At 44.7% G+C, this 11430-nt stretch overlaps 2 protein-coding genes across 2 annotated transcripts; both read left to right on the top strand.

Annotated features, from left to right (window-relative positions):
- Positions 1-835: 835 nt before the first annotated feature.
- LOC310787357 (small ribosomal subunit protein uS2) lies at positions 836-5204 on the top strand. The gene is made up of 8 exons (XM_083648754.1): positions 836-876; positions 1689-1858; positions 2077-2195; positions 2592-2837; positions 4313-4441; positions 4569-4728; positions 4887-4943; positions 5066-5204. The coding sequence occupies exons 2-8, from the start codon at positions 1726-1728 to the stop codon at positions 5158-5160; spliced, it is 939 nt and encodes a 312-aa protein (XP_083504880.1). The 5' UTR covers positions 836-876; positions 1689-1725; the 3' UTR covers positions 5161-5204.
- A 523-nt stretch (positions 5205-5727) lies between these two features.
- On the top strand, positions 5728-11251 carry LOC310788491 (intraflagellar transport protein 56-like; the record flags this gene model as incomplete). The annotated part of the gene is made up of 16 exons (XM_083650036.1): positions 5728-5739; positions 6450-6566; positions 6671-6763; positions 6854-6968; positions 7092-7141; positions 7260-7405; positions 7514-7685; positions 8058-8132; positions 8683-8837; positions 8875-8966; positions 9399-9487; positions 9574-9657; positions 9765-9834; positions 10272-10378; positions 10911-11044; positions 11134-11251. 16 exons carry the CDS (start codon positions 5728-5730, stop codon positions 11249-11251), a joined length of 1629 nt encoding a protein of 542 aa, XP_083506162.1.
- Positions 11252-11430: the final 179 nt, after the last annotated feature.

Below are 11430 nucleotides of genomic sequence, written 5' to 3'. Positions count from 1 at the left end.
GAGTACACATTTAATGAACGTACCTTGAATCATGAAGGATATGACTGTCGTTACTTTTGAAGATCAAGCCAAGGCACACAGAAGACTGTTTGAATCATCTGTTGACATCTCTTACTGTTACTAATACTAGTATGACCTTGTGTGCTCTTGTGTTTTCCCAGAAAACACAACTCCGTAGCATGTTATTACCTCATGTGCCACATCACCCCACTTCTTCTATAGCCTTATTTGTAAGATCCATTGCCACCAATGTCCTTGACATTTTATCCAAACATAACCCCCTAACTATTGAATCAACACCAAGCAGCCAACCTAAACCTGCATATCCCCCTGTTATCTCTCTCTCTCTCTCGCTCTGCGTTCTTTCTCTGTTGAGTCTCTGAACACCTCACCGGACTTATTATTAGTGGTCCCCAATGGCTCCACTGTGGTACAGTAAATAAAAACCTCTTTAAAATCTAAAATGAATTTCTTTTGAAATATTTCACAACATGGTGTACTATCTATCACTGTGTACATATTGTGATACCTTTGCCTGGAACCCATTATCTTTAGCAAATAAAGTTGCAACACAGCAGTCTTTCACCCGGCAGTCACCGTCTCAGCATTGTCTTAATATGGTCTTTCCATCTCCATTGTCTTAATATGGGATACCATCCGACCTACCATGCAGCACACCACACAGTCACTACTACAGTATGCAGGATCATAGGACCCAAACGCCACCTAGTGATACAATGGCAGCGCTACACTCAGCCGTTTCCTAATAAACAGCCAATCACGCGCTTGGAAGTTTGGGTATATATAAAACGTCACTTCCTCCCAAGGCTCTCTTTTTCACCGTGTGGACAGACTTCCATACGGCGTTGTTTCGTGGTGAGTTTTAAAGTGTAATATTTTGTTTTGAACCAGCATATTCAGTTGGGAGAAGACGAATAACGACACATAAGCCAACATGTTATCACCAGACCAGTGTATATACCCCGACTATCGTGTGGATATACTCATATTTACCACTAGAAAAATATGCTAACGTGCATAGCTAACTTGTAGCGGCTACAAGATGGCTATGCATGCACGTTAGCATAGTTGGCTACAACGTAGCCACTGACACGCGCACACAGGCTGTAACGTTATGCTGTTCTTGTCGCGCCTAATTCCAAGTTACAGCAACTGTAGTCTATCTTGCCAAATTATCTTCCTGCACCGGGAGAGAGCAACGGCTATTGGATCAGGCCCTATTTATGAAAATGTTGTGTTCGTATATATATTTTTGGTGGCCATGTGGTTAGGAAGGTCCCCTTTCAACCGGGTAATCTGGGTTCAAGCCCCCATGTTAAATATTTTTCTCTGAAGTGTCCATGAGTAAAATATCGATTCCTAATTAGTTCCAGGGGTTCTGCTCGGTAGTTGACTATCCAAAGACTGGGGAGGGGGGATCTATAGATGTATAGATAAAGATAAAAAAGATAACTATCTTTTCAGTGTTATCAATATAAAGAATCAATCACATACTCGGAAAACAAGGCTGGTTTGTGAATCGATGTTTTGCTGTGCAGTCTCAGATAATGCTTTCTCTATGCAAGCCCAGACTCTCACATGGAGGAGACCTGCTACTGATGTCATGCTAAACCCCACATGCCAGAAACAGGATATATAGATAATCGTATATTTTGGCCCTCCCCCAGCTCTCCCGCAACTCGTAACACAGGGAAAGTGGTCACGATGTCCGGAGGTCTGGATGTCCTTCAAATGAAGGAGGAGGATGTGCTGAAGTTCCTGGCGGCAGGAACCCACCTGGGAGGTACCAACATGGACTTCCAGATGGAGCAGTACGTCTACAAGAGAAAAAGTGATGGTGAGTGAATGTTGGATTAACTGCATTGTGCTATAATACATGCTATTAAAAAGTCAGGTGAAGCAAGAAAGTCAACCTTTTGTGTGCAGTGTATTAATAAAAAAATCAGTCCCCTGTGTGTCTCCACTGTACTGTTAAATAAAAAAATCAAAATAAATAGGCTATGCAGTGTAAAAAAATTTTTTTTTTTTGTTACAACAAGCCTTTTCATTCACCAGGTGTGTACATCGTCAACCTGAGGAAGACCTGGGAGAAACTGCTGCTTGCTGCCAGGGCCATCGTTGCCATTGAGAACCCAGCAGATGTGTGTGTCATCTCTTCCAGGAACACTGGACAGGTAAAATAAGATGATTAGAAGTGATGTCTACAATATATCTTGGTGTCTAGTTAGACTATAGTCAAATAAGGCTCTTTGAGTGGTCGGAAGTTTTTATCAACTTACATCAGTTTTGAATGACATTATTTCATGTGCGCACTATTAAAACCGGGCACTAGTGTTGGTGTTCAGGTGTCGGAAGTGTGCTAGAGTGAGCGTGCCGGGTTTTCGCTAACACCATGAGGACTGCTGTGCTGTCCCATGACTGGGGTTTGATAGTGACCTGAGCCACAGGCACTCGTGCCGTCAGATTGTCTTGCTCATTTTTCAATTTAAATGAAAAAGAATTGCAAAATGGCTGACAGAACAAAATTGAGTCCTCAAGTGTGTATTTTTTTTTCTCTCCTGTCGTCCTAGAGAGCCGTGCTTAAGTTTGCCTCTTGCACCGGTGCCACCACCTTCCACGGGCGCTTCACCCCTGGTACATTCACCAATCAGATCCAGGCGGCTTTCAGGGAGCCCCGCCTTCTGATTGTGACGGACCCCCGTGCCGACCACCAGGCACTGACTGAGGCTTCCTACGTCAACATCCCCACCATCGCCCTGTGCAACACAGACTCCCCACTCAGTTACGTGGACATTTCTATCCCCTGCAACAACAAGGTGAGACTAACTTGATAACAAACTGCAATCAGGCCACAACATTTGCAGCAGCCACCAGACAATCCTAGTACCGTAAATTCCGGACTATAAGGCGCACCGGAGTATAAGCCGCAGCAGCAAAATTGCCTGTTTGTTACATATATAAGCCGCACCGGACTATAAGCCGCGGGTGTTTTAATGTTTTTTTTTTTTTTTTTTTTTTGTGTTTTAATGTTTAATTACCATATGTAAGGGTTCGTGCACAGAGGGGATTGTCGGGAAAGAGATGGCTGTTTGAGGAAGCTCCCATTTATTAACATTTCAACAAAACAACATAACACAACACCACGTGTTTTTTTTTTTTACAGTGCACACAGTGTCATACAGTGTCCGCGGTGTGGTGAAAAGAGGGCAAGAGAGGAAATTAAAACAGAAGTGGATTTATAGTTAGAAAGAGTGCTAAAGAAGAGAGAATTCTGTTTTTTATTTATTTTTTTGCTGAAAAAATCCATAGATAAGCCGCACCGTTATATAAGCCGCAGGGGCCAAAAAACGGGGAAAAAGCCGCGGCTTATAGTCCGGAATTTACGGTAATATAAGTGGCTGTATATTTTCTTCACTCACCAGCCCAAAAAACAATAATCTATTAAGTGGCTGGTAAAATATGAACATTAACTAGCCATTTGGCAACATTAAACCATTAGCTGTGTATTATCTGGATAATGTTTTAGTGAACCCTTAAGGCCTAAACATGGTCGTCCGTCAGAGCCTCGCCCCGCCCTCCCCGTGTGACGGCGGGTGGAGCGCCGTCCTACGGGAAGGGGCCGCCGTCGGCTGACGGGGGCTGCTCGAAAATGTGACTTCACGGCGACGATACGTGCGTGACGACAGCTGCAGGAGAGTTGTGATTGGCCGTTGCCCTGGCTCTTCGTCGTAAAGTCGCCTTTCAAAGCATGATGTTAGATTATAACAACTAGTTGTGTGACTTAGCCTTCCCAAATGTTGAGGGTCGTTTTTTAGAATTTAATACATAGAATTGGGAACGTTACATTCAATTTCATTCAGACTGCCTGGCACACAATCTCCGCCATTTTCACACGGAGCTTCCGCGGGGGGGGGGGAGGGGGGGCGTAGTGGCGTCCGAGCATGTGGGGCTCGCTGGCGCCGCCAGACGACGAGACGGCTCCAATTCGAGGCGGACGGACGACCATGTTTAGGCCTTTAAATCTGCACACCGTTAGAGCCCGGCACTATCCTGTCTGTGCAGTGCTGGGTGTAGGATGTGTGCTAAAGAAACGCTGGGCCTTTTTCTATCTCTCTGTTCTACTCAGGGGAAAGTGGGAATTGGTCTTGCCACAAAAAGCTTTCCTCTTGTAGATCTTGATGCCTTTTGTTTGTAGATTTTGTGAGGACTGGACTGATGCCAGTCACAGTAGTTCACTAAGTATCCTACATGACGTACCATCCCCTGAGCTGTGACTTGATGTGTGTTCTAGGGTCACCACTCTGTGGGTCTGATGTGGTGGATGCTGGCCAGGGAGGTCCTCAGAATGAGGGGCACCATCTCCAGGGAGCACCCTTGGGAGGTCATGCCAGATCTCTACTTCTACAGGGATCCTGAGGAGGTAAAACATTGCTGTTTAAATACCCTGCAGCTCCCCGAATGCGTTTTCTGTCCATTATATTGCAGGTTGATGTTTTTGTTGCGCACACCATTTTCACGCTTGCTAAATGCATCTATTCTCATCGCAGATTGAGAAGGAGGAACAGGCTGCGGCTGAGAAGGCTGTTGGCAAGGAGGAGTTCCAGGGCGAGTGGACCGCCCCTGCAGCTGAGTTTACCCAGCCGGAGGTGGCTGATTGGTCTGAGGGTGTGGCTGTGCCATCTGTGCCCATCCAGCAGTTCCCTACAGGTAAGAGCGCTCGTCTTGGTCGATCAAGCACCTGTCACTTATTCAACCCTTAGAAAAACGTAGATTACCTCTTACCACCTTCATTCAGCACAGTTGATTAGCCTGTTAAATGGCTTAACCAAAAACCTAACTTGATCTCCTCTGCGCGTTCTTTTCAGCTGCTGCTGCTGCCGCCCCTGCTGCCAAGCCAGCTGCACCAACTGAAGGGTTCTCAGGTGAGTTGTAGCCTGATGTGGAGTCATTAACCATCCAGACTTCTAAACATCTGATTGATCAACATGAACATCTGATCGTTACTGAATGTTGAGATATTTATTTTGATTCCTTTGTCTTGCAGAGGACTGGAGTACCCAGCCTGCCACTGAGGATTGGTCCACTGCCCCCACTGCCCAGGCCTCTGAATGGGGTGGAGCTCCTGCTGATTGGTCTTAAAACATTGACCTGTAATAATAAACAGCAGTTTTTTACAGACTTTACTTGTGACTTGGTGTGGCTTGATCTTCTATTTCAAGGGTGTCCAACAGGTGGCATGTGAACTACCAGCTCACATGCTGGTAGCTTGTGGTACACAGGCTATCCGTAGCTTGCCAAAGAAAACCTGCATACAGTGGGTGTGGGAGAATCCATCATGTATAGCTAACTCTTATCTACATTACTATAAGAGCAATTTAGTTTACCGGTATATAGAGCAATTTAACATTATTACATTATTAAATGTACTTGGCAAAAAAATCAAGGGGAAACAAAGTGACGCTCACAACTAGTTGTATTTGTAACCAGTCATTCCTAAAAAAAAAAAAAAAAGGCTTTGGACGCCTGTTCTATTTACGGTTGGGTCACAAAGCTTTGGTCCAGATGTAATGGATAAGGACCGGTTTAGCGGAACCGCAGTCTGGTTACTGGGGCAAGGGAAACCATTAGGAGGCACCGTTGCTTGGCAACCAGAGCTCCGCTGTCAACGGCAAACTCATCTCGAAGACGCATCTGTCACTTTATGCAATGTTAGTCTTCGTGAGTCAACTTATTATACAACTATACAATGGTAAGCTTCATGGGTGATTATTATGGTAAGGTTATTTGAGTTTCTGCTGCTATCCAAGCTGAGTTAACTAATGTTAGTTAGCCAGTTAATAACATGGTTATTTTGCATTTGAGCCAACCTAATTTATTTATAGGATTAACGGTAATGTTAACATGAACTGTGCTGAAGAAAAGGGAAAGCTTGACAAACTAAGTTAACCTACTTTACTGAAGCAGACTAGCAGAGTAACCTCATATTCATCAATGAGTTTGACTCCCCGGTTATTGCTCAATTTAGGCAGACAAGATGGGATTTAATTTTTTTAAGTGGTCTGTATACACAGGGATCTTAAAAGTTGATAAATTGAGGCAAAATTAAGGTCCAAGTATTTAAAAGTCTTAATCGCCATTCAAGCGGTATTAAATGTAGCTATTTTGCTGATTGTGTTAAATGGGCATATATCGGCTCGCGGATCGCAGACCCCTGAATTGAATCAAAATCGTATCGTGGCAGACTGATATCAGCAAATATCGTATCGTCCTAAATATTATGGTATTGTTTGTGATGAAACTTGTCATTTACACCCGTATCACTGATGTGATGAAAGTGGCAATGTTGTCTTAAAATATATTGAAAGGGGCAAAGGCCTTAAAACGGTGTTGAATTTAACTTCAGGATTCCTGCATATACCCTGATACAGAATCTGTCAAGGGTAAAGCCAGCCATCGGCGGGGATACCCCTAAAATCAAGGAGAAGCCTCTCCTCGAGGATTATGTTGACAACAGGGACTATCTGGGAGCCATAACACTGCTGGAGGTATGCTGACGTTCGTGGCAGTCATGGCATACATAATACACCAACTGGAGCTCCTTATCTTGTTATGCTATTCCCAATGTATCTGTGTCTGACTGGGTGAACAGTTTGAGCACAGTGTAGGTGAGAGAGGAGTGGATGCAGACCTGTGGCTGGGGTACTGTGCTTTCCACCTTGGAGACTACAAGAGGGCTATGGAGGTTTGGCATAAAGTCCAAAAGCTTATTATACACACGATAAACTTTTATATACACATGCACTAGTGCATTTTCTTTCTTTTTTTTCTGTAGGAGTACAAAGCCATGACAATGAAACCAGAATGCTCTTCAGAGGTTTGGGTCTACCTCGCCTGCACTTTGTTCTTCTTGGGACTTTACAAGGAGGCTGAGGATGCTGCATTTAAGGGTAGGGGACAACCACTCTGATCCCCCATACCCACAAGTGATCCACTCACACAGACGATAGCCAAATCCATTCTGAGGAGCTCCTCTCGGTCTCATGTTTTTCTCATGTTTTTCTCCCACTCAGCCCCTAAAAGCAAGCTGCAGAATCGTCTGCTTTTCCACCTTGCGCACAAGGTCAGCCTTTACAGGCCACATATTTCCCTTCAAATAACCCAAAGTAATCTGCCCAGAGAGAATATCTTCTTCCCTGTGTCCATGTGTGTGTTCTTCCTCGCCTTTCTGCCGCCTGCAGTTCAGTGATGAGGAGAAGCTGATGACTTTCCACCAGAGTCTGGAGGATGTGACTGAGGACCAGCTGAGCCTGGCCTCTATACACTGCATGCGCTTCCATCACCAGCAGGCCATTGAAATCTACCAGCACATCCTGGCCCACAACAGGTGAGTAGAAGGTGGAGTCTACATGGACAAGTCTATTGAATAACAGATCTTTTCCTGCGATGCTAAATACCTGATCTAATGTATTGGTCTATGCTTTGTCTTCTGTAGAAACTACCTGGCCCTGAATGTGTATGTGGCTCTTTGCTTCTACAAAATGGACTACTACGATGTGTCCCAGCAGGTGTTGGCTGTCTATTTGCAGAGCATCCCAGATTCTGCCATTGCCCTCAACCTCATGGCCTGCAATCTCTTCAGGCTCTTCAATGGAAAAGCAGCTGAGGTCAGTTTCCACAAATGTGTACACCAAAACTTGACCTCACTTCAAAGTTCATGCTGGAGCGGAACTGGAAACAATGTATTAGCAGTTTAGATTGACTCCAATGCAGGTTGTAGCACAACAACTCTTACAGTATACTACTACTTATAAAAATCTTAATAAAAAAAAATCTTAATTTCATCAAAATCATCTTTGCCCTATTATTATTGTTTTGATTAGGGATTGGGTGAAATTATATTGCTGTTGGAATCACATTTTTGATCTCAGTAGTCAACATTTTGCACACGTGTGCACAGTGTATGCATGTTAAAACGCTTTTATGCTGTCACAGTCCTTGATGTCTCCCTCTTGTTTTTCTCCCTGCCCTCCTCTCAGGATGTGCTGAAGAAACTGATAGACATCTCCTCCACCTCATCAGAATTTGCAAAGGAGCTAATCCAACACAACCTGGTAAGAGGCATTAATAATGCATCGGCTTGTAGGGTCTGGTCAGTCTGCATTGAATAATTCTGCCACTGAACAGCTGATCAGAAACACACAGCTGGTCTACACTACACACATACTGAACAGCTGACCAGCAACACACAGCTGGTCTACACATAGTTGATTTAGACCGGAGTTTGTTGTTGGACCCTTTCCCCCCAGGAAATGTGTTTTGTTAGATTTTAGTTTGAATCCTGACTACCAGTGGAGTTTAGACCTATGTAACAATCTTAAATTAATAGCCTTGTAGCTTCCTATTTGAAGCATTGTAAAAATGATAGATACACATATATAGCCTGGGTAAACCCAGCCTCCACGTGGTCTCTATGTACTATCAGTCATGAAGAAACTTATGTTACAGGCATAGTCTGTGACGTCACGTTGAAGGCTGGGTACACCCAGGCTAACGCATATGTCTTCACAACAGGCTGAATTGACCAAATAGAGAAACATATACACACGCATGTACTCAATGCAATCCTTGAGGCAGCTCTGCCCTATATTCACTTGTCTTCAGGCAGTGTTTCGTGGTGGGGAGAGAGCTTTACAGGTGCTTCCTGCTCTGGTGGATGTTATACCTGAGGCTCGGCTCAACCTAGTGATCTATCATCTCATGCAAGGTGAGCATTCACATTGTATCATAATTAATGATCTTTTTAGGATTTTTTTAAAGTAATTTCTGTATGCAACTAAATTAAATTATCATCAGTTTGGATTTTTGCTCTTTTTCATTGCAGAGGCGTCATTTGAAAACAGCTCAGCAGCTTTTCGAGCTGGTTGGTGCTTCAGCCACTGAATGCAGTGAGTGCACCCCACCCTCTGTCTTATTGGGCTACATCTACACAAATCACTGGACCAAGTATACGATAGTATTGAAACTCCTCCAGTCAAATGATACCTGCATACGATCCTTTTTGTACACAGATCTAGAAGAAAATTACTGTTGCTGTGGTTTTGCTCACAGCCAATCACTGCAAGCCTTCTTCGATTTATGCGACGTGTGATTGCAGTACCGCAGCAGCTACAACCCATACAGTATGTGGTGGTGAAGTCAAGCGCGGTGTATGTGACAGTATTGGTAGTTCAGCGTGCTGAGATGTCACCAAAACATTCAAAAGTATAGCTAAAAAAGAAGGTCTTGAATAAAGTACTCTATTGGTACAGGTATCATTTTGAATGATCCTCAGCCCTCAACACAAGCAGCCGGTGTGTTTCTGCTGCTGTGACCTATAGACACTGTTCATGGAAGACAGAGCCTGGCCTCGTCTTTCTTTCTGCTGCGGCGGTTCAAGAAGGTGCTCGTCTACCTCGACTCCATCAAGGTAAAAGTCTGTGACGCTTAAAGTGAAGGCCGTGTCTAGTTGATTATGCATGGGTAGAAGCTCCAACTTTCCTTACTTTCATTCAGAGCTACTTCTTCAATGATGACACCTTCAACTTCAACTATGCTCAAGCCAACGCTGCTCTTGGCAACTACAAGGAGGCAGAGGAGGTATTATCCCTAACATCCCTATGAAATCCCTATAAGGAGGTTTGTTATACAGTACTATACTACACATGGATCTATATGGATGTTGTGTTGCTCTGCTGTCCCTCCAGGCCTTCCTGCTGATTCAGAGTGAGAAGCTCAGGAGCGACTACGTGTACCTCAGTTGGCTGGCACGCTGCTGTATGTTAATAGCTTGATATTCCTTTATTTATTTTTTCTCCCCCAATTGTACGCCAATTCCCCTTCCTCCGATATGTGCAGTCACCAGCTGCTTCTTCTCACCTGACTGCGAGGTGTTTCAGCGCGAGGGAGGATCACGCTATTCCCCCCAGTTCGCCTCCCCCCGATCAGGCACCCTGACCAACCAGAGCTGGTGCAGCGACCAGGACTCATACCCACACCGGCTTCCCACCTGCAGACACGGCCAATTGTGTCTGTAGGAATGTTTGACCAAGCCGGAAGTACAGCTGCTGGGAATTAAACCCGGGTCTACGCAGGGGTAGGTAGGCGAGTGCTTTTACCTCTACACCACCCAGACGCCCCCCTGTGGCTTGATATCTCTGAAACCGCAGCACTGCGTTATATACGTGTATTGAAAAGTGTGTGTCCCCTTTTAGGTATCATGAACAAGAAGGCTCGGCTAGCCTGGGAGCTCTACGTGAGGATGGAGACGTCAGCTGAGTCCTTCAGCCTCCTGCAGCTCATAGCCAATGACTGCTACAAGGTGCTGAGCTCCACACTGATTCTGTATCTGTAGTTGTTGAATGCTACAATTTAACCTTGGAGGTGTACACTGCAGAAGGGTAGGGTGGGGGTTGGCGTTTAAACTTTTTAAGAGTTAGGGTGAATGTAGAGATGAATGTACTATGGCATGAAAAGTGCAAATCAATCCCCCAAAAAACAACTGCAAAGGACCTTGTGAAGATGCTGGAGGAAACGGGTACAAAAGTATCTATCCACAGCAAAACCAGTCCTAACCTAGTCATAACTGAGTCATAACCTGAAAGGCCGCCCAGCAAGGAAGAAGCCACTGGTCCCAAACCGCCATAAAAGAAATCATTGTAAATATCATCTTCAATCATCATTGAAGCCAGAGTTTGGCACACAATAACATTTCTGTGGTATTACTGGTGTAGCAGTAATAGCACTGTAATAGATAGGCTACATGGTTTCCTGGTACAGTAGTTCATACTGAAGAAGACAGCGTTATGAGTGTGACTGTGTGAGTCATGTCACATGTCTCCCTCTGTACTCAGATGGGGCAGTTTTACTATGCAGCCAAAGCCTTTAATACCCTGGAGAGACTGGACCCAATCCCTGAGTACTGGGAGGGCAAAAGAGGCGCCTGTGTGGGAGTGTTTCAGCTCATTGTAGCTGGGAAGGAATCAAGGTAGGCCGCATTGCTCCACCCACAACTTACAGGCCTTTATTTACTTTGCCTGTTGTTTCACTGAAAATGTGACACATTTGTGTTTTTAGGGAGATGTTAAAGAAAGTGCTGCCTTTGTTAAAGGACACGGAGCGGCCTCAGTGGGAATACGGATACATCATCAGGGTTGTGAAGAAGTGGGCCAAGGACAACAACATCCCTCTGTGATGTCATTACTGGACTGTTTTGAGACAGGGTAGTCTCAGCTCCCAGACGTTTGGTGAGCTGCGCCACCAGACTGAGGGCTGAGTCTAGAGACAGGGGGACTGAAAGGAGTGGATCAAAATATCTCACATGCAAAACTTCAGTTCACCATTAAGTGCCAGTGTTTCCTGGGTATATTTCAG

Source organism: Poromitra crassiceps, assembly GCF_964638095.1.
Source record: "Poromitra crassiceps genome assembly, chromosome: 13".
Taxonomy (NCBI): domain Eukaryota; kingdom Metazoa; phylum Chordata; class Actinopteri; order Beryciformes; family Melamphaidae; genus Poromitra; species Poromitra crassiceps.
The sequence above is the reverse complement of the archived record's forward strand: the minus strand, read 5'-3'. Positions and strand labels throughout refer to the sequence as shown.